Source organism: Aplysia californica, unplaced genomic scaffold, assembly GCF_000002075.1.
Source record: "Aplysia californica isolate F4 #8 unplaced genomic scaffold, AplCal3.0 scaffold00354, whole genome shotgun sequence".
Classification (NCBI taxonomy): Eukaryota; Metazoa; Mollusca; class Gastropoda; order Aplysiida; family Aplysiidae; genus Aplysia; species Aplysia californica.
In genome coordinates this window covers 36,834-59,634 of record NW_004797624.1, presented here as the reverse complement: position 1 = coordinate 59,634, position 22,801 = coordinate 36,834, and the positions used below count along the sequence as shown (strand labels likewise).

The window sequence follows — 22,801 nt, the reverse complement described above, 5'->3', positions numbered from 1 at the left end:
AGAACAGAAAACTGATCACAGTAAAATATTTGATTACTTTGAAATACAGGAATTAAAAAACTAATTACTCAAAAACAAGCACTGAAGCACTGGCTTACTACAAAAGACAAAAGATAGATTACAGGAGTCATCATACACTGACAAATAGCAGGCCTCCATGTATAAGCAGAGATTTGTCACAGTTCATATAGATTGACACTGGAGCCTGACAAAAGACAGCAAATGAAATCTTGGGGGTGATTTAAATATATTCCTCTGAATACGAATTAAATGAAAGTTAGAAAAATCAGTAAGAATCTTATCAAACCAAGAAAATATGATGTACATTGAATTAAGAGTGTACAAATAAATTATTGCAGTTCATGGTTAAGGCAAACATTTGACTGTCAGAACTCGTACACTTCGTCAAACACTTGGAACGCAACACCTTCTTAACACAAACAAACCAGGTCATGCTAACTCTTAGTAGTCTTAGTACATGGCAAGCCAGTTCAGCTGTAGCTGGTGCACAGCACCCCCACACTATAACAAAACTGTACTTCCATTGCAAGGATTGTTCATTTCTTCTCAGCTTGGTGTTATTTTACAAAAGAGAAACGAAGTTAAAGTAAAGGGAAGTTTGTTGTGCAGAAAAACTGGATGACAAAATCGGCTGCATTCAAAGGAGGAATAGCCTTCTGTATACTTAAAGTTCAAAATGGAAGAAAGCATGCCACAAATGCCCAACCAGTTGCCAGAAAACTTACTTTCCAAAAATCACCACCACAAAACATCCGGTCCAGAACCAACTCCATGTTAGTGAAAGTGTGCGTCTGGGTTAACCTGTCACCATGGTTTTATGCACCCCGCATAATCTAGCAAAATTTGATCATTTTTTTAATAGTTTCTGATTATTTTCCTTTATCATTCTTTGTTAAAATTAACAGAATCGCATAATTTCACATTTTTGGGCTCAGTTTGCATAATTTCAGAATGTTTCTTGCATAAAACGACGGGGACAGGTTAAGAAAATACACACAATGTGAACATCTATAGGTTCTGCAACTCTTTGAAGAAATCCTCATTCCACCATCATACAGTAGTACACAGACTTTTCACAGAACTGCACCAATAAATATTCTGTACCTTCGTTGTACATCACAAACCACATACCTCCATTACGTATACAAACGCAGATACCATAAGTGGTGCACGACATAGTCCAACTGACACTGAGCAGAGGAACAAGTTTGATTCTTCCTTTGCCCATCCCTTGCCATGACAGTAATCACCTCCATTTATCAGGTCTGTCGTCAGCAGATAAATTTGAAACATAAATATCAACAGCTCAGCATAAGACTCCATTATACACCATATCCCTTTCCATAATGGGATATCGTGGAGTTTTATACTAAACAGTCAATATCTATTTATAGATAATATATACCCGTGGTGTTATGCGCTGTGTCTAACTGTCTTGAGAAAATTTCAACAGGTTAAAAAAAAGGGCCTTGAAGGAAATTAATTTTAAGAAGATTTATTTCATACCAGAAAAAGTTACAATGTGTCAATCCTTATCCTGAGGAAAACATTTTATTGAACACCCTAAGAACGACATCTGTAACGGTTTTAGAACAAAAATTCCTCATAACTCACATCCCCCGAACAAATCGGTGAATAAAAATTGTAGTACAAGTTTTACAAACCAACTGACACTAAACTCTGCCTGTCCAAGCCAACCCAGCCTGAGGAAGATACAATGTTCCAGCAGAAAAGTGGAGACATTTGTGAATCATCGTGGCGAAATCAGGCGCTCCTCATAATAGTGAAATAAAATTTCATTATGGCCCTTCAGCAATTTTTTTTCAACTTATCCGTTTCTAAGGAATCTCAAGGTTTGCAAATCCCCCAAACTTTGGCGCCATTTTCTCGCTAATTTTACCACTGAAACAGGACCACCCTCAACTCCTTCAATTTGCAAAAGCTTGTCTTCTACTCAAGATAGACTGGTAATTTTTTCATAAAAAGCAAGACTAAACAAGTTTTAGATGATACCAATAACACCACATGCCCTAGAATTAACGACCGCCTGATTCCACCACGTTATGACACATTTGAATTTTCTAAAAACTTGCCCCTTACGAGAATGGAAATCACTTTTTCTGCATGTGACAGTGAAGTGCCCAACCACTACGCAACAGACAATGGTTATCGGTGTACGATAAACGGCACAAGCACAGCCTTTCTCACAGCGATATCGGGCCAGGTTTGACCGGTTGAGGTTATTTTCACATCAGAAGTAACATCCTGAGAATTTCCTAAAGAAGCCTGTCCCATCATACTATACATCACAGAGCCTACTATCCTTAAGCTTCAGAAATCTTTTGTTTTAATAGGTTTTATAGTAATTGCAACACAATTAGGTCATATTAAGTGCCGAAGATGAAAGGTGTCACAAGAGAGTAATGAACAGAAAAAGGAGAGATAAGGACAATAGACGTTTGAATTTGATAGGACAGTAGGAGCAAACCACGCAAGAGCACCAGTCAACCACCATCTTTCAGAAATCACAAGCACACTGAATACTGCAGCAGACGTAAGTACAATAACTCAAACCCCCTGACCCAACTACCTGAAACTCCCTTACACACTGTCATGCATACATGTAACAAACGCATAAATACTGAATTTCGCTTTCTTTCCTGTCAGTCTCATCTATTCCTTGTTTTTCCCCTCTACTATCATCGCCATGTTGACAAACCAAGTCCATAGGTACGCTAAATGAAAGTCTTGGCAACAGTAGAAAATTTCTAGATTAAACTTGGAAAAAACTATCTCCGGTTTTACAACAACAAATGTTCTTGATTATATTTTAACATATTTCTTAGACAACTTGACGGGGAGACCCTTCAAACCAATGCAGTGGACTTTACTTTACATATCATCAAGGAGACAAAAAAACATATCAAACAATAAACATTTATTAATTACACGTCCGTATCTGTCACAGGATACAAAAACAGTCATCCCATGACAAAAACAGTCATCCCATGCATTTGAAAGTTATTCAAAATTCGCTTTCAGCCAAGTTCAGCCGAACCTTCATAACAGAAGTAGCAGCAGCAGTAACGTTACACAGGAAGAGCTATCAACCAGCTCTGAAACCTTTCTATACACACTACCCAGCTCATTTCCTGTGTTGATTTTATGATATGAATAAGATAAAAGGTCTCTAGAAGTACACAAGTGGTCCAAAGGTTTCATTTAGCAAGCCCTTTACAGCACTTGCAACAATTAGCCTACATTTCAATAGAAAGTGATCAAAGAACATGTTGACACTTCCAATACATCCCTCTATCATTTTGCTTCCTGGGCAGACCCATATCAACCACAAGATTAAAAATTTTCTCAAAGTATTACAAAATAATGCCTGGTAGTCCAGAAAAAAAACCCCAAACATGCTTATTTACTCTCAAGATATGGAAAGTACGCGGCTGCCCTTTACAGAATATATAGTCGAACCTGCTCTATACAACCCATATAAGTTAATCAGCTGCACCAGGAACCACTTCCTATTTCTTCCCTTACATAAATTTCTCGATATATGACTGTCATAGAGGATCACCACCTGTCTAAGCTAAGAGGACAACTTTTCTCCTTAACAGAGGGTGGTTGTCTTTGACAGGTTCGACCGTACTTGAAAATTCAGAATCAAAATGGTTTTACCACCATATTTATAGACACACTTACATACAAATGAGATGCAGCACAGGAAAAGGGACCAACAAAACAAGCAGCTCTTGAAAAGAAACTCCAAAATCTATCATCACACACAAATGCCATTCAGTCAGTGATTTAATAACACAAGTTTCCCAGTTAATGAAAGACACATGAACAAAAAGCCCAACACTTCGTCACATCACATCACATCAACAGACACAAGATCAACAACCATTCCATAGAGCAAGAAAAAAGAGAACCAAACCAGAATACAAAATTTACATCAAAGATCGTAAAACATAGAAGTTATTTGTCAGCACTGACCGTAGTTTTACAAACCAGCCGGGAAAAAAAAATGCGTTTCTATCCATAATCTTATTGCTTTCATAGCAACAAGTTAACAGCTCAAAAGAAGGAGGGAAAAAAAGCTGTAATAATACGCTTTGGCAGACAAGGGTTGAACATGGTTATCCCACAAAACAGCACGATAGTTTTCTGTGTATATTTCAGTCTCTGAAGAATAAATGAGAGAGAATAAGAAGAAAAGGTCCACAGTCAACAAGTGTTTCCAGTTCCCTTTTTTTGAGAAACGTCGAACCACTCATCAAATATATCAAACAATCCACTCGATTAATCATCTCATTTACAAAGTTCTCCAAACAGCTCAGTCTCACCCAAAGGGAGCACATTTTTGAAAAAGCATTTGTAACTTTTAGTCCACTCAAATTTCGCATCATCAAACTATGTACACAACCCAGAAATTTCACTTTTACCACACAAGAACAAAAATTATATCCACATTTCGTCTGTCCTCTTTACCTAACAAATACTTACACAAACCAGCAAGTGTAAGACATCACAATATAACGAGACAAAAACTCATAACAAGCTACATCAACAGAATGTATGGGTTCTATATAAGCAAAGCACTGGAGAAAAAAACGAAAACAACGTAAGATAACACAAGAGAGGGAATATAAGTTATAACTGTCTCTACGGCAAAAACTCATTTTCAACAACAACTCCGGTTCAACTACTAATGAGCCGTTAAAGCTATATTTTAATGAGGAGCTGACGAATAGAGACAGCAGTAAAAAAGTGCACTGGACCTTTTCAGAAAAGTGACCTGCCGGAAACCTCTTAACAGAGCATGTACAAATGAAACCATATCCCGTCTGGCTATCATGACAGATTGCAATGATTTACAATGCTTATATAAGTTATTCATTCCCATCAACACAATTCAGATCAATAAGGCAAGGTAGGAAGCGCCTCAACACTACCTGCATGGGTCAACCCGTGATGTGGGACACCCCTCATTATACAAAGAAACAGAGATAAATGATTACATACCTTCCACATGAATCAAACAAAATGTATTCTGTAGATGGAAACCAGTTTTTAAAAAATATTCAATACCTCTGTAGCATGTCATAGTAGTGTGCATTTCCACATCCTTCTTTAATGTCAACTGCTGATGGTCTATCAGCGACAGGATACAAAAATCAGGGGTTACACAAATTTGGACAAGGTCCTTCAAGAAAGAAAAGCTGGAACAGGTAATATTTTCTGACTATTTGGCGGGCCCAGTTTTGACCTAGGGTCAAGCAATTCAAAAAATTTCAGTTGCTGACATAGATGGGTAAAAAAAAAAGACAACACTGATTCTATGGGATTACTCAAGCGCATAGGGTTTGTTGGGCCGGAACTTGCACTATGCTTTTTATTATTATCTCAACTCATAAAACAAGGGTATGTGTAATCATTCTTTCAACAACAAGTAAGCCTTTTCCACATTAAAACTAAAAGCTGCATGAACTCATGTTGTTTCAGAAAGCTAGGGAAAAAGAGCAACAGACATCGAATGCACTAAACTGTGACCAGTGAATATGGAATAATCAGATCAATGAAAATGCATTTCATGCATCAACCCAAATACAAACATAATTGTTACGACAATGAGTAAATAATGATGGAAAATGCACCTCAAACAAGAACAACTGAGATCAGACAAAGTAAATATGATGTGTACACGTGAATGACATTGCGCAGTGCGGACTATGTTCCAAACACGTAGTTCTAAGAGCAAGCCATGGAAAGTGCAAGCACATTGAGCTTACTATTGCCAGATGACTTAGACATTCCAAAAGTTCTCTCGATGGTTTAAAAAGAGACGATCATTTATCAGATATGAATTATGGACATTTTCTGATATTTGACTTTATGCTTTATTATCAATATCATTTAGCAGAAATACAATCTGAGCTGGGACCAGAATTTGGGTGTTTTCACATTCACACCTAGGCTCATTCGGAGTGTGATCGATGAATATTTGAAAATTGGCCACACAATTTCTCCAACATCTAGAGTGTCACCAGCTTAAGAGGTCAGCACTACATGACCACACATCAGATTAAAGCATAATGATGGGCCCTATCTGGTTATCCAAGAGAACATGGTCCCAGAAAAAGATTTAGTTTTCCTAGCCATACAAAGCACCCTTTAATTAACCATTATCATCTTTAGACCACAGATCAGATATTGTTTCTCCTTCTATGTGCCTCTTTTAACTCATAAAGAAAATTCTCACCTTCAATATTATTAATCACCCCAAATTGTCGGGTACATTTTTGTGCGTAACTTCAATTGATTAACATCAAGGAACCACTAAAGAAAAAAAAATTAGGACCCAGGGAAGAAAAAGAACTTACAGAAAACCATACACCAACTAAGAACAAACTTCAATAACATTCTCAAGTACGCAGACAGATGAGGAACAATCTTCAGTCATTTCACAACACAACGCAGACACCCATGCTATAGACAGCCTCACAGCATGACACACGCTGTGAACCACATTTGCCAACATGTTTCTCCTTTCTCCTGAGAATAAACATTTTATTAAAATATTGTCTCGCTTCCATTTCAAACTTCTGCCTCTAACCTCTGACCTACAGCCGACGAACTCAGAACGACACCAACCCACAATCAATGCAACTCGGATAAAAACAGAAACAGGGCGAGTTCCGACAGATACGAGCAATCTTTGCCATCAACAACAGCTGGTCGAGACTCATCCCATGCAGCTCTTCTTGATTCCAAAAAAACCCAAGAAAAAAAAACAAAAAACAAAAAAAACAACGCCGAATCATCACCTCTCTGTATTACTATCATTACATATTTCATGCACCCTAAACGCAGCATCCTCCATTACACAGCTCTCTTCACTACAAGCGGAGCAAATATCACATTGGTGTAAAAATTTACCGGTATGAGTGAACGAAATGAATCTTGGTGCTCAGCTACCCGTTCCAAAATTAAACTTCAGTCGTGATTGGTGTTTGTTTAATTAGTTTTTGATCCAGAATACACCATCGTAGAACATGTACTGACGAAAAACAAAAAACAAATCCCAAACAGTGCTGTGAAACTTCTCGATTTACATTCAGTCTGAGGGCTGATCAAATGGGAGTCAAAACAAGACTCCCGTCAGTTGCAAAATCAGAGCTTTTTTTCCCTTCACTGGACAAATAAAGACTGCACTGACCTCTTAACTCAATTTCTACATCTTCTCATAGTTCTGTTCTTTCTACTTGACCTCAACATTACTAAGTGTACATTATCAATTTTGCTGGTTCAAAATTATGGACTGTAGTTTCACTGTCCGGCAAAATGACCCTTGTTAACTTTTTAAAGTGCGTATTATCACTGCTTTCATGATCATCATTTGCTTCAGAAAAGGCAAATGGATACACTTTTAAAAATCCAGATTAGGGTCAATTATGAGTAACCATACAATAGAAAATGTGCTAGAGGTCCGTAGATGTGAGTACGTTCTCCAGCAAGTTGCTTTCAAAATCAGGGGGAAAAAATTCCGTTGCTTTCTACACTTACAAATGCAGCACGTAGGAACCGAGATAACAGACACTATTGCTCTTCCTGTGGGGAAGGTGTCAGACAAGAGTTTTCAAAAAGCCAAATCACAACCAATAATAGTTCTACTGAATATTCTGTTTTCTCATCAGAAGATTTACTGTCTGTAGCTTTGTGCATCAAGGAGAAAGTGCATGTAGCTGTCTCATGACATCATGGGTCTATCACAGTATTGAACAGTCAAAAAAAAAATACTGTAATTTTTCTTTTCAAGCACTGTTGGGGGGAAACAAGAACGAAGATGAGGAAGTTTACCCCCTCCCATCATGTAATAAAAATTAATAAATGGAAATAGATGCAAATTTATAACTTTCTGAAATCAAAGTGAGATTCCGTGAAATAAGTGTGGAGAGAAATGGTGACTGAATCCCCCCCCCCCCCCCCCCCCCATATTTCAAAGAGATCAAAACTATCAGACGAAAAACAAAGGAGACAAAAGCCTAACTTTGCGTCTACTTTGATCTATGAAAAAAATACTAACCAGAAACATTTTTTTCTACAAATAAAATTCAAAGAGTAAGAAACCCCCCCCCCCCCCCCCCACCTAGAACATATCTCCAAAAATTTTTCCGCATGTCCCGGACGTGAGCATTTTGAATTAAAAAGCATACCTAAAACCTCTGCATCGTCTAGAAAACCGATTCCAAGAATATCTTTCCTTATTCCCTTTATTTCTCACCTTAACACATTACACCCTAACTCGCCCGGGATCGCCCGGGAATTCCCTTACGCGCTCCACCCTGACTCGCCCGCGCCGACCCAGCGTCTTTAGAAACGAAAGTCTCGCCTTGACGAGACTCTGGGGCCGGGATTTTGATTTGCATAGTATAGCAAAAAGTTTCTTCTTTCGTTTGATACCGAAACGAAATTTTTCGGGCCAGTAGTTTTAGTATTAGAGCTGATCGAAGTGCGATCGCGTTACCGACACTTCGAAGGTGTCTCGACTTGTTGAAAAGCGACACAATTGAGTTCGAAAACGGAAATAACGATGGATTTGAGCAAAAATGAGCATGTGACAAATCAGATGGCTCAGATTTTGATGAAAACGTTGTAGGAAGAGTTTGGGGCGATTCCGATTGATCAGACGGAGAAAATCTAGAATTTAGATCTAGGGCCCGACCGCGAGGCTGAGAGTGAGAGTGACGGGTCGGACACCCCGATTGAACTAAAGTTAGAACATTTCCAACAGTTTGCGCATACATAAAGTTATATTTTTCTGAAACTACATTCAGTTTTCTTTTTAACTTTTATTTTTTCAGGATTTTTGGAATTTGTTTAGTATTTTTAAAATGTGTTTTTTAAAGGCCTGTATTCACGGGAGGTGGGTTCTTTCCCCTTGCTTAGGATCTAGGAATGGACTTCCCGTCCAGGCCCTTAGGGTGTAATGTGTTAACACAAAAATGCTGGAAAAAAAACCCACCAAAACAAAATCTGGATGAAAACAAAAAGCTTCCCGACAGAGATCAAGCTTTTCTATCACCATCCTTTTCATCACATGAGGGCAGGGGGGGTGAGATCCTCCATTGGTGCCATATCAGATTCCAATAACAGTTTTGTCAGAGACCAACAAAATGACTAGGACAGACACGAGCTACTATTGTAGGGGCTTATACAGCAGGGTGGTCACATACTTTTTCCTGAACCTGTGGGTCGCACTCAGCACCATCACGCCATCCTGAGGAGCAACACAACAGTTTGACATTCATCAGTAAAAAGAAAGAAAGAAAAAAGAAGAAAAAACAAACAAACAAAAAACAAAACATTCTCGATTTAAGTGCTCAAAAGCCCAAAATACTAGACTCAGTTGAGTTTTAGTAGAGGTTTTACGGCGCTCGCAACTGCATAAAGTCATATGAGCACCAGAAGAATAGATGAGTTACAAGAGAGAAGCAAACATAAAAAAAGAAGAAGGGGAAATAAGGACGATAGATGTTTCATAGGAAAGAAGAAGCAAACCACACCAGAGCACCCGCCAACCACCCACTTACTAGACTCACTCACTCGCACCTAGTAACTATATTCAGCCACCATTAGTATGACAAATTCAAATCAATATTTACACATCTAAGAAAAGCACTTTGCAAAGCAGCAAAATACTTCGTTCCCCACATCAACATTATGAGGACTCTCATGAAAGTGAAAAAGCAGGCATTATCACATTTTGAAATATGTCGAGTAATGCCCCTTGCATTTGACTTCATTTCTTTATCTTTCCCTTCACAGAATCTCAAGTTGTAATAATGGTCAAGAGTTTTCGTCAGAAAATTGAAAGTCTCTCTTTGAGTGACAGTTTTTCTACATAACTGAGAAAGTGTGATTATGTCTGTTCTTTCAGTCAAGTCCTCATAGGTAAAGTATTAGTTTAGTTTTAGTAGAGGTTTTACGACGCTCGCAACTGCATAAGGTCATATGAGCGCCAGAAGATTAAAGGTGTTACAAGAGAGTCACGAACATAAAAAAGAAGAAGGGGAGATAAGGACGATAGATGTTTGATAGGAAAGAAGAAGCAAACCACACCAAAACACCCGCCAACCACCCACTATGTGAAGTATGCTGATGAAATGAGTTACTTCTCAGGCCCAAGCCTTATGGAAATAGATACATCACACTTAAAGGTGAAGTTTTTACAATGTATTAGTATGAAATAATAAAAGGCACGTTAATGTTATGGTTAAAGAATATGGCATCACTATAGAAAATCTACAAAATTTACCCTAGGGTCGATTCTTGGCCAATATCTCCATTTGTGGATAGCAAGAAGTAACTCATTTTGTCAGCACGCCCCACATATATATATATATCTGAGGCATCAGCGCTAAGTTAAATTTTGGAAAATTATAATAACACTACAAACTACTCTGCACTTACCTTGATTGACAGAGCATAGAGGTGATTCAACATGACATGATTTGGTTCTGGCAACAAAGATGGTTCAACCTGTAATATCAAGGTAAAGGTAAAGGTAAAGAAGACTGGGTGATGCACTTTACTTAGACATGATCAAACATCTCTAACTCACACAGCTAAAGAATCAACACAATAAGGTTCACAAACTGCTTTTAGAGTGACACAAAACAGCAGATGTTCCAGTGCATGAGTGAAGAGAAACACATCGACACATTTATGGTAATTTAGTGCTGAGAAAAAGCGAGACAGACAGAAACAACACTGCAAAAGAAAAGAAGTATGGTCAATGTATACGTTGAGACAAGTCAGCACAACAACTGACCTATTATGGCTGAAGCATAAGAAGAGAGGTAGAAATAACTACGTCCAAATTCCTTATTTTCCGAAAAAGTGAATTTTTATGGCACAAATTTATGAGACACCATAGGACATGGGGATACTCTACGTATTCTGTAGGAACTGGGGATGTGGCAAAACTATTAGGCAGATTGGTTCGATAGTTACATACATAGCTATTTGAATGCCCCGGCTTTGCAACTTTAGGCATTTGGTTAAAATGGACGTAGTCACTTCTAGTTCTCAGTGAACATTATGTACATTATAACATGATGAAATAAAAACTATAAAACCCCACCATAAATCTCGTTCCCCCCCTCCCCCCTCGCAATTCATTATGATTATAATACTAAAACCCAGCTCTAGATGATCTCCAAAAAGACCTATCACATCTAATATAAGATCTCAGAAATATTGTTTTATGAGCAACTCAAGAAGACACCCCTTTTCTATGTCATGGCATCAAGTCCAAGGGCAAGGACTCAAATGACTGTTGGATTCACAAAGTGAAACTATACTAGCACCAATAGTGAGCAGGATTTTATCTCCCAACTTTCTGGCACACGCACAGCCAAATACTATGAAGGAGAACATACCAAAGTCCACATATATGCACTGCACACACACAAACACTCACTCTTGTGCAACCATTCCCTACTTTTTGATATCATGGGGTAGCAGCACAACTATCACAACTCTGGGATTCTTTAAAATTATATTGGTGGGTTAAAGAAAAACCCAGATTTTTCTCCACTACATTTATCTACAAAAAGTAGAATTTCAATTTAAAGTGTTTTATTCACAAAATAACTATGACTCCCAGGGTTTTTACAGGGAATGAAATAATGAATGTAAAAATGTGATTTTTTACCACCGCCCAGAGGTACGATGATATTTGAGATGGTACCCCCCAATATACATACAAACTGCAAAGATCAAATTCAGCGAGGCCACTTACGTGTGCAGGTGTGTCTTTGTTAAGGATGACTTGCAACAACTGTGGTGGCAGAAATGGAGGGCCGCTGTGCTTGCCCTCAGTGTGTCTAGGTGGAATGTCTTGTCCATAGTCAGAGGTGCCTCCTGTATCTTGAACAATCGTGATTTTTTATTAGCAACGAAGGTAGAAAATATGAAATTATATTATGTGAAGCGTGCTGACAAAATCGAGTTGCTTCCCGGATTCAAGCCTTATGGAAATAGATACATCATGCTTATAGGTGAATTTTTTGGCGGGTTAAAAAAACCTCAGATTTTTCTCCACTACATCTATCAACAGAATGTAGAATTTCAATTAAGTATGAAATAATAAAAGGCATGTTATTGTTAAAGAATATATAATATGGCATCAATAGAAATTCTACAAATTTGGCCCTGGTGTCAATTTTTGGCTAATACCTCCTTTTGTGGATTGCGAGAAGAAATTCATTTTGTCAGCACGTCTCACATGTTGTATATTACAATTTCAGTAGCAACAGATCAGCATTCATAAGAGACTTTATGATGGGTATTTTTACACATGAAGAGTCCAAGGGAAAAACAAGGAAAGTTCTGACAAGTCATAAAGAGGAAATCATCAGGATCAATTTTACTAAATTTTACACCCATAACTTCATTACTCTAAAAACATGGATTATTTATTCATTTACTTTTAATTACCTTTTCTATAAGCAATAACAATAAAGCAACAGTCAAACAAATGAAGTTATGAGTCAACAAACTTACACATTAATAAACTTACGATTTCCGTTTTGAGACTGCTCGTTTCCCCCCTGGACTCCTCAAATATAAACCCCTCCTATACACACGGCAAAACATTTCAAAGATGGAGTGTTATGTTCATTAACAGGACATCAATATATACATAGATGAAAGAAAGACTCGATTGAATGTTTCAGGGCCCCGTCATCAGAACTTACATCTTTTAAGAAGGGGTATCTTTAATCCCGTTTTCTAGGACAAACACAGGCTAGATGGGATACTATATCCCTGCAGAAAGACTAAGACAATAAAAACATCTTTCCCACATGGGAATTGATCTCTTATTTTTTGTGTGTGTGCAAAATGAAGAATCTGGCAGTCTCAGATACAAGTAAAGAAATATTTTTAAAAAGAAGCTAAATAATAATAAACTTAAATTTAACACCTTTAGTTTAAGTAAGAGTTTTACGGCGCTCGCAACTGCATAAGGTCATATGAGCGCGTGAGACACAAGTTGGTTCCATTCACAACAGTTCACTGCCCGGCTGGGCTCTGGTCAAGGATTAGATTTTAAAATGTAAAAAACTTGAGCATTTACAATATTTCCATCGGGTCTCTCCAAAGTCTAGACATTCTATTAAAATAAGTCAAATGGTATAATCTGTGTCGCACCTGACACAGAACAGCTTCTTTTCTCCCTGAAGGAGGTATTTATGTGCCAGGGACGTGTGTCCGATGTGTAATCGAGTAAAAAAGACTTCATCTCTTTTGGAGAGGCCAGAAGGTTTTGGTGGACCCAGTTTGGGCTTAAAGTTGTGGAGTTTGTAGTTGGTTTGTTTCTTCAAATGTGTCTTCTACAGACTTCAATATACCTTACAGTATTTGTGATGAACCATTTTAAAGCAACATACAAATAAAAACATACTCTTTTTGCCTGCTGTTCTCCCATCGATGGCCAGGGCTTCGAAAGCATCAAAGTCCTCTTTCTTGACCTTCATGGTATTGTTCTGGGTTCCAATATCACTGTTGGTCACAGGCTGAAAGACATAGTATACCAACATGTACAACTTTCCAGACAGACTCAGCTCCACTGACGAAAAAAAAATTAGGCTCCACAGATTTAGATCTTAATTTTTTTTAACACAACTTAAATTTGTGTCAATGGTAATACAGGAACAATCCATTATCACTGATAATTCAGTGACATACAAAATCCCCTTTATAGTTCATGTTTCTTTGCAAACATTTGGCATCATTGGGTATACTGTAAAAAGACAAGATACAAGACAAAAATAATCATCATCACACAAAAATCAAGCTTGTTTCTTCGAGAAGCAAGTTGAAGACCCGCGGACCAAATGAACTTTGTTAGAGTACATAGGCTGGCAAAATGAAACAATAACAGAAAAACACAGAGAGAAGGAAAATAGGTAGAAGAAAATAAACTTTACCAATGACACCCTCCACCCACTCCAATAAGCTTACACTTACATTGTCAAATCATCAAAATATTCAGTGTGGCACATCATGACATTTTGGAGTAAATCCATATAACCATTCACAAAACAGAATCAAAGAGCATTTAATTTACGTTAAAAAAAAAACAACAACACATCACAATATGCTTTGAAGAACTTTTTTAGTCAAAGCAATGAAATAAGTCTTGTTGACATACAGTCGTAAGTAAGTGCTCTATATTTTTAGTTTGAGTAAAAAGAATCAATTCAATGCAACGACGGTCATAAAGTGCAGGGAAGTTCAGAAGCAAAACAGATCGAAACAACAGTGGGAAAGAAAAGACAAAGGACCTGCCAGAAAACAATTGACTGATTGATTGATTGATTGATTGATTAGGTAGATGTTTTACGGCACTATCGACACAATTTGGGTCATTTAAGCGCCAACAGGTTTCACCGCTACAAAATCAGACGTGTTTTTAGTAAGAGTCTTTCGGAGCTCGCAACCGAACACGATCACACTATTTTCATTATGCTAAAAAGACGAACAAACATTTATAAATTTTTTTGGGTAAATATGGAAAAGGCTTATTTACATTTGTATATACAATATAAATTTCAGTGTATATATATATATACACCGATAACGATAACTATATATTTTCATATTCTATTAAATAGTCCAATTTCTTTTATATAACTAACCAGAAAATGAACATTTTATAAATACAACAGGGTTTTAAATGTATACTCACATCGCTTAAAGAGTTCACCCATTGCCCATCAACAAAAAACTTGTATTGATGATCTCCCTCAGGCAGATCAAGAATGGTGTAGAAGTCGCCATGGCTACAGAAAGAGCAACAAAAAAAAACCCAACTGTTTATTACAAAACAAATCAGACATGAAAATCAAAATAAAGACACAACCTGTAAGAAATAAATCACAAGTGCATCATGGCACACCAAAGCAACTTTGAAAACACTATATGAAATGACAGGGGTATAGTAACTGTACCTGTACTCCACAAAGGTCAAGGAGATAAAAGAAGAACATTTACCATTACACAAAGGTTATGGAGATAAAAGAAGACAATAAATAAAGGTCACTGAGATAAAATGAAGCAGTAAAAGGGGTGTGCTTAGAGCTATTACTTCGTAGAGCTGAAAAAATGTTTTTGATCACTGAGCATATATAAACCCTGGGCTGAGAATGGGTAAACTCAGCAAATGAGGAAAAACCTTTCAATGGATGAGAAAAGGCACGAAAACTTATCTGACAATATAGCGGAATAATAAATGTATGCTAAACCTTTTTAGATGTCAAGCCACAGACAGAACCAGGAGCCCTATAAAAAGAAGGGACTAAAATAGAAAAGACTTAGGAAGAGGACATGCAGTCCTGTGAAAAGTAAAAGTCTGTGCATGTCTTTGAATGCGACCAGTTTTCGTATATGTAAATAGTCCATTAAACAAGCAAAACAGATTCCAAAGTGTGCCATCGTGCCCTCATTGGAGCAAGCAGCAGCTTTCATTATCATTGAACCTGATAATGACGACATAAAACTTCCAATAGTCCTTTGTCTGTATAATGTCTATAACCAATCTCTACTCACTTTCACCAGCTGTGCATCATGATAACAAGTCTGCTGTGAAGTTTGTTCAAGTTCAAAAGAAGCATATTGAGTTGACACAACAACAGTTTTAGTGGTAGGAAGAGAAACACACAGACAGACCAAAGAGATGAGTAGTAAAGAAGTAGAACCTATCGATGGCATCTTCCAACTGTTGTGGAGTAGAAGTGAACACATGTCAAGCAAAGAAAATATCAAGATAACAATACTATATATGACTTAAGAAGTATTGATACGGAACACAACACAGAGCACTAAAGTTGCAACAATCATCTACAAAGTCCCAGCTGGACTACTCCTTCAAAACTACACAGCAGAGGTGCCAACTAGCTGTTCAATGAAAAATATCCTGAGCTTTTCAGATTCTGTGAAATGCCCGAGCAGGGACTCAAACTCAAGCTTGATGGGTCATTTGTGAGACATCGTGGAGAAATCCACACGTGAGACAGCGTGGTGAAATCAGACACTCGTCAAAATAAGGACATAGAAGAAACTGGCATTTTCCGGCTATTTTGATCAATTTTTTTTTGGGGGGGGGGGCTTAAACATCTTTTACATCTATTTGAGAACACATTTTTTTTAAAGTATGGATTTTGCTAAAAAATTATGACTAAAGGTACAAAAAATTTAAGTTTTCAGTTACCACTGCCCCTCAAGCTATGGAAATAACCAAACTTTGGCAGCCATTATACGCTAATTTTACCTCGACAAAAGGTGACTCCCACCTCCTTCAATCGCAAACATCTTGACTTCTATTCAGGTACACCAGGATTTTTTAAATATAAATGCAAGACAACTGAACAAGGTTTAAGATAATACCATATATATCTCAATATACAAAGAAGTGACAGGCACCAGATTCCATCGCATCTTGACATTTATTGTCTCCCATACATCTAGTGTCAAGATTAGCGGTAAACGAAGAAAAATATTTGGATATTTTCACAATTCTGGATTTGTGAAAGGAACAAAAGAGAAATCACCACACCATACAGTTTGCCATGGAAAACTACAATAGAACTGATATATTTCATTCTATCGCCTACTATCGGTGGGAGACTTGAGGGTGTAGGTGTCAGTGTCAGTGGTAGGTACATCATTACTTATCTTGTAACTTATCTCTGCACTGTCTCAGTCCCAGTCTGTTCTTCTTTCTCCTAAAATTAAATGACTGTCTTGTTATTGTCTCAATGTCAAAGGGCTGCTTCTTCTTCTTTACTCAAAACATCATGGCACTCACCTTTTAGCTAAGGGAATCTTTGTTTTCCAGTTATTGAAACTTCCAGCAACATATACTTCCTTTCCACCTCCTTCCCACTTGAACACGGTCGGCAGAAGTCTGTTAGTGGGGGTTTGAGTGGGTTCTTGACCAGGGGTGATTGTACTTGCACGAGCCCTCTGTTAAGAAATTAAAAAAAAACTCAGACTGATAAAGTGATAGTATTATAATATAAGGTCCAATTCTCAATCATATTTTTTTAGAAGTGTTTCATCTATAAAACAAAAAAAGAATAAACATGATATCTTGTACGGTAATTATAATAATGAAACATTATTACACTGCACTAATGGATATATCGCTACCAGTTCCATTCCGAACTCTCTCTCTCTCTCTCTTGCCCCTTTTAACTCCCAGTGGAGCACAGGCCATCAACATTTCTCCAGCAAAGCCTGTCTTGTGCATCCTTTTCTAGCTGTTTCCACGATGTCCTGCCTTTTCCATTTCCGCTTGTACCGTTCGCCTCCATGTCATCTTTGGTTGGTCTTCCTTTCTTGCATTTTCCTTGTGGATTCCACGTCAAAGCCTGTCTGATGATGCTTGTCGGGGGTCTCCTTGCGGTGTGCCCAATCCATTTCCATTCTTCACCTGTATGTCTTCTTTTACTAGCCTTTGGCATGTTCTTCCCCACAGTTGAGCATTTATGACTTGATAGGGCCACTTGATCCCCTCTATCCTTCTTAGATATCCATTTATGAAGCTCTGCAGTTTCCATGCTGCTGATGCTGTGAGCCTCCATGTCTCTGAACCATACAGTAGAACAGTCTTCACATTTGTTTTGAAGGTCCTCAGCTTGGTGTTGAATCCCAATTCCTAAGACATCCATATATTCCTGAGGATGATGAATGCTGCTCTTGCCTTTTGGATTCTGGCCTTGATGTCTTCGTCTGTTCCCCCTGCCTTGTCGATGACCCTTCCCAGGTAGGTGAAGGACTCAACATCCGCCAATGGTGCCCCTTGATGTGTGATAGGAACGTCGGCTGCATTCATTCGAAGAACTTTCGTTTTATCTGAGTGAATATGGAGTCCAACACTACGGGTGAAGGTCCTGAGACGACCTGTCTTCTGTAGCATCTGGGCTTAACCGTGAGAAAGAAGTGCCAAGTCGTCGGCAAAGTCCAAGTCTTCCAACTGACTGGAAAAGGTCCACTGAATGCCACCGCGTTGTCTCGATGTTGTCTGTCTCATTATCCAATCCACTGCTAATAAAAAGAGAAAAGGCGATAGCAGGCATTCCTGTCTCACTCCTGTATCACTTCAAACGAGTTTATCTGTTAAGACACACTTCTTAATCAATCTCACAAACTTGTCAGGCATTCTGTAGTGGCGCATGAGTTTCCATATATTGAGTCCCTAACAAGGCTGTCAAAAGCTTTCTCATCGTAACAAAGTTAACGTACATGGAAAGAGTACCACTTTGTGGACTGCTCCACTATTATCCTCAAACCATTCTGAACTGCTGCAACTGTATTACTGTATTCCAAAATTGGTATTTTATTTCTAAGAACAAGAAAGGTTTTTGGGAAGGACTTCCGGAACGAGCGACCACACCAACAAACACAATAAAGAAGAAACTATCCCCAACTCTAACCCTAACCAAAACCCTACCCCTCTATTCCACACTGTCTCATAGTGGTCGGAAGTCCTCCCGTTTTTCGTACAAAGAGTGGCAGAAATTGTCAGGCGCACAAACTGCCAGTGAACCTCAGTGACCAGTAGTTTCAGCTGAAAAAACCCAACAACCCCACAACAAAAGAGCTATGAAATTCAAGACAAATTAAATTAGATCTATCTTAAAACAACAAAAAAAAAACATTGACAAAACAACTGACAGCACCAACATCACAGCTTTGAGGCCTAACAGCTCCCCCATGATGAACTTCATCAAATAAGGATGGTAATTATGAACTACAAAGTCCCATTATAGGCTTAAATTGTAAAACTTAGAATCTTAGAACTTAAAGTGGTCCTTATGGTTGTCACCTAAAGAAGTAAACAATAAGCTGCCTTTTGGAAAAGGTAAACAATAACAACAACCAGAGTCAGAGGGTCAGACAGGACAGGGTGAAGCTTCCACTTCTGGTGGCCTAATTTTACTTGATACTGACAGAGTTTAAATTTCCTTTTCAACAGACTGAACTCAGTAGGCTATTTCAAGATCCAATCAAGCAAAAACAAAAGCTGAAGATTATGACAAGTTCTTGGCTTCAGGTTAGGAATATTCTGATAATTCTCAATGATAAGGCTTTTCTCTCCTTGCTCTCCAATGTGAAGGTCAGAAACACAATACGACTAAGAGAGGAAGATTCGAACATCTCACTTCCTATTTCTTGGCACACACATCTTCAACTGCAAGTAGAATAGAATAGAGAAGAGTAGAGTCTCGGTCACACTAACCTCTTCAACCAAAAAACTAATAAACGAATCATCATCCTTTGCCATTATTGGCAACCTACAAAAACAGCCCTTTTAGATCATAGTTTCAATAAGGAGAAAACAACAGTCGCGTTCCAGTGGTAGCATCAAGAGTCAAGATGTAGATCTAGCATACAGCACACTCTCCCTCCAATAAAAACAAGTGAGAGGTGTTTAGCATTTTTCGACCTTCACCTTGCTTATGGGAGTGAAAGGTTAAGCACATGTTTTCCACAAAATGCGCGGGGTACTCATCTAAAAATAGATCAGTTCTGATCAGTGCTCACGAAGATGGAAGAAATTATCTGGTTATCAGGGCATGTTCAAGTTCTGGGCAACACTTTTCTGTTACCTAAATGAAATAAGGCGACGAGAAATGAAGCTCTGCTTGGCCTAGATTTCAGAACATAGCGGTCACCAGGCCAAAGTCTCACGACCGCTGAAATTCGGTGATGGTTTAATCTGTTGTGTTCACCAACCCATGACAAACATCCTAATCACACTATCTAGAAATCTAGATCTATACTTATTTTTGTTTTGCCACGCTATAGATTATTCCTTTCTGAAAACAGTAGATCTACATCTATTGTATGAATGATAAACATAGAAATGTATTATAAAACCTAAAGAATACACACCCGAAAGTTGCCAGCAGGCTCATACACATCCGCTTCAGCGTACCTCGACGACGCAGTCAAAGTAGGGGCGGTGTCATCCCCTGACCCATGTCGTCCTTTCGCTGAACTGCTGTTTCCCATTGTTACCGGGACAGTTTCAACCCTTTGGTGCAAAGACAGTGACTGACACTGAAATTTGACTGCAGACCAGAATCAACTCCAGATGGCAGAGAATTATGTGACGACTGCTCACCTGATCCAGTGGTCAAAGGATGTAAACAACCCTCCCGTGCTGTATTATCAAGGTCTTGTCTCATTGGATTACACTTGCGAGGAAACACTGTCGTCTCAGATCCTTCAATGCCCTTGGAAAATGAAAGCTGGCTCCACAACACGGATTGGTCATAAATAACAAATAAATAATCTATCTAAAATAACACAAAAATCGAACAAAAACGCAACGCCATCACAGATATGTGTTGTTCAGTTACCAACTCCTGTTTCCTTCGGTAGAGGGTAAACAAAAATGGAGGATCATGTGGCGAGGCGATGTGCATTGTGGGATAGTCGTACTCGTATTTACTCGTGAACGGTTTTTCAGCCAATGAATAATCACAAAAACAGCCATCGGTATTTCCCGATCTCCCCGTTGTGGCACGAGCCTGTTTCGGGCCTCTCCGTACGTCAACAGGAAAGCACGTGCTTTTTGGCTCACGCACTGAACTGAGAGCGCTCCCCGACTCCGCTCTATTTCCGTACTCGGTCCCCAATGCACGCTCCCTCTCACAACATAACATGCGCTTCCAAAAGAACACTTTGCAGCTACCCCAAACTTTCTCTCAGAATTCGATCGAACGCACCATGTTGGTACAGAGGATTGGACTCACTATTTGTTCGTATGAATACAGAATGTGGTAGAGAAAGAGGGAGTTTTTGTTTTTGTTGTTGTTGATGTTGTTGTTGATGTTGTTGTTGTTTTTGTTTTTTGTTGTTGTTGTTGTTGTTTTGTTTTTTGTTGGGGGGGGGGGGCGTTGAAGAGGGTAGATCTACCTGCCAACCCTACAGAAAAAATCGGTTAGATCACCGACTTTTTCTGTCAAACTACCGATCCTCCGATTTTGAGAGAGCTAACGACTTCGCGTCAGCAAAGGCGAAGGGCCAAGGCTAGGCCTGAGTCATCCAAGGTCCCCCTTTTCTTTATCTTTTCTTCTTTGCTTCTGTTCTTTTTTGTTTCATTTGTGTGTGTGTGTGCGTCTATGAATAAGACAGGAACGGCACCAACTTCTATAGTGTTAATACATCTGGAAGGTTTCATATTTGTCATATATATATAATAATAATAATCTCTCTCTCTCTCTCTCTCTCTCTCTCTCTCTCTCTCTCTCTCTCTCTCTCTCTCTCTCTCTCTCTCTCTCGATATATATATCTCTCCTTCTTTCTTGTTTTCTTTCTTTCTTTCTTTCTTTCTTACTTTCTTTCTTTCTTTCTTTCTAACTTTCTTTCTTTCTTTCTCTCCACCCCTGTCTCTCCCTCTCCTTGTCACTAATCCCGAATTATTTTCTGTGTTTTTCCTACATTCCCTTACTCACTCGCTCTCTTATCAGTGCTATTTAGCTTTCTCTGGATGAATAACGTTTCCTAGTGACCTCTTTCCTCCATCCTCTCCCCGCGTCGATAATCACTGACATACGACGTGGCCCTCGGGGGTTGCCCTCCGTTTTGCAAACTGAATTAAAAAGGAATTTCTAGTCAGTCTTAGGTACCCGATTGACCTCCTGGAATCTCCAGCACGCTCCCATCTCTCAACTTGCGTTCGAGTGAGAGGTCTTGTTCGCTCTTTATCTTTCGACCTTATTCCATGAATGGTCAAATCTTGTTTGCACTTTACGGACATTGGCACGGAAACGAAAGCCTGTAAAACGACAAAGTCCGTCAGTGCGCAAAAAGAGATGGCTTTAAAAATGAATGTTTCTGATGTCAGCGTCAATGCAGAAAGCCCATCGATTTCACAGTAATTTCTGAGGTAATTGGTGCGCTTGGGCAAGGGTGAGGATAATTCGTTTCCTTACAAGTGCGAAAAGAGGTGAAAAAAGGGACGGTTTATGTGTTCTGCTTTCAGATTCAGCTTTTTGTATGGTGCAGAATAATCAAAATACTTTTATTATGTCAGCTGGCAGCTGGTGTTAATAATAGAAAATAGGAACACGTAAGGTGTTGGGGGGAGTGTGTCTGCTGTTTGATGAGTGTACGTGTGTGTGTGGGGGGAGTGTGTCTGCTGTTTGATGAGTGTTGGGGGGGGGGTGGGGGGCGGGGGGGGTCTTCGTAGGTAAGTGACATTTACAAATAGGGTGGTATTGCCGTAGATACATTCATCCTCTTAGGTAACAGTAACAGGCTTGTTTTCGGTTACCTTTCTTTCATTTTAAATGAATAAACGCCCTTCTAGAAACAAATACAAAAAGAATTTTCTAAGCCAGTCTGATAGTTATGGGATTTGGAGGTCTTTTGACGTTTACTAGACAAGACAAAAAGATTCTGACTGGAAAGAGAACAAGAAAGTACAACAGGTAAACATGAATTTGAGCCTCCAGACCCTAATTACTTCACACACCCGACGTCTCCACTCTCTGGAGTGCCAAGTGGGTCGTGGCGTCACGTGCGAAAAACACTTTAAACATAATTTTATGAAAGAGTCACATTTTACTTTTACCGGAAAACAAAGAACAGTGGGAGGAAAAAACGACACCCATACACCCCAGACAAAATGAAGTGTGTCGCCTCACACCAATTGTGGGTGGAGGGTGGGATGGGAGAGACGGGAGGGGGG

The 22,801-nt window shown here is 38.8% G+C and overlaps 1 protein-coding gene across 3 annotated transcripts; it reads right to left on the bottom strand.

Moving 5' to 3' along the window:
- Positions 1–8,913: 8,913 nt before the first annotated feature.
- Positions 8,914–20,518, bottom strand: LOC101848217 (5'-AMP-activated protein kinase subunit beta-2). Of its 3 annotated transcripts, none has more exons than XM_005103006.3 (7): positions 19,996–20,518; positions 16,904–17,061; positions 14,786–14,879; positions 13,499–13,610; positions 11,834–11,961; positions 10,501–10,569; positions 8,914–9,307 (listed from the first exon to the last, which is right to left on the bottom strand). In XM_005103006.3, the coding sequence occupies exons 1-7, from the start codon at positions 20,113–20,115 to the stop codon at positions 9,227–9,229; spliced, it is 762 nt and encodes a 253-aa protein (XP_005103063.1). In that variant the 5' UTR covers positions 20,116–20,518; the 3' UTR covers positions 8,914–9,226. The 3 variants fall into 3 exon arrangements, with proteins under 3 accessions (XP_005103063.1, XP_005103064.1, XP_005103065.1); XM_005103007.3 differs by having other exon boundaries at positions 11,834–11,955; XM_005103008.3 differs by lacking the exon at positions 19,996–20,518 and adding an exon at positions 19,340–19,543.
- Between the last annotated feature and the right edge of the window lie 2,283 nt (positions 20,519–22,801).

Bases quoted from the DNA above. Each gene is read 5' to 3' on its own strand.
- LOC101848217 (XM_005103006.3), bottom strand. From the start codon at position 20,115: ATGGGAAACAGCAGTTCAGCGAAAGGACGACATGGGTCAGGGGATGAC. The intron at 17,062-19,995 runs GTGTGTATTCTT...ATTTCTTAACAG, and splicing joins AGCCTGCTGGCAACTTTCGG to AGGGCTCGTGCAAGTACAAT. The intron at 14,880-16,903 runs GTGAGTGCCATG...CTCTTTCTGTAG, and splicing joins AAGATTCCCTTAGCTAAAAG to CCATGGCGACTTCTACACCA.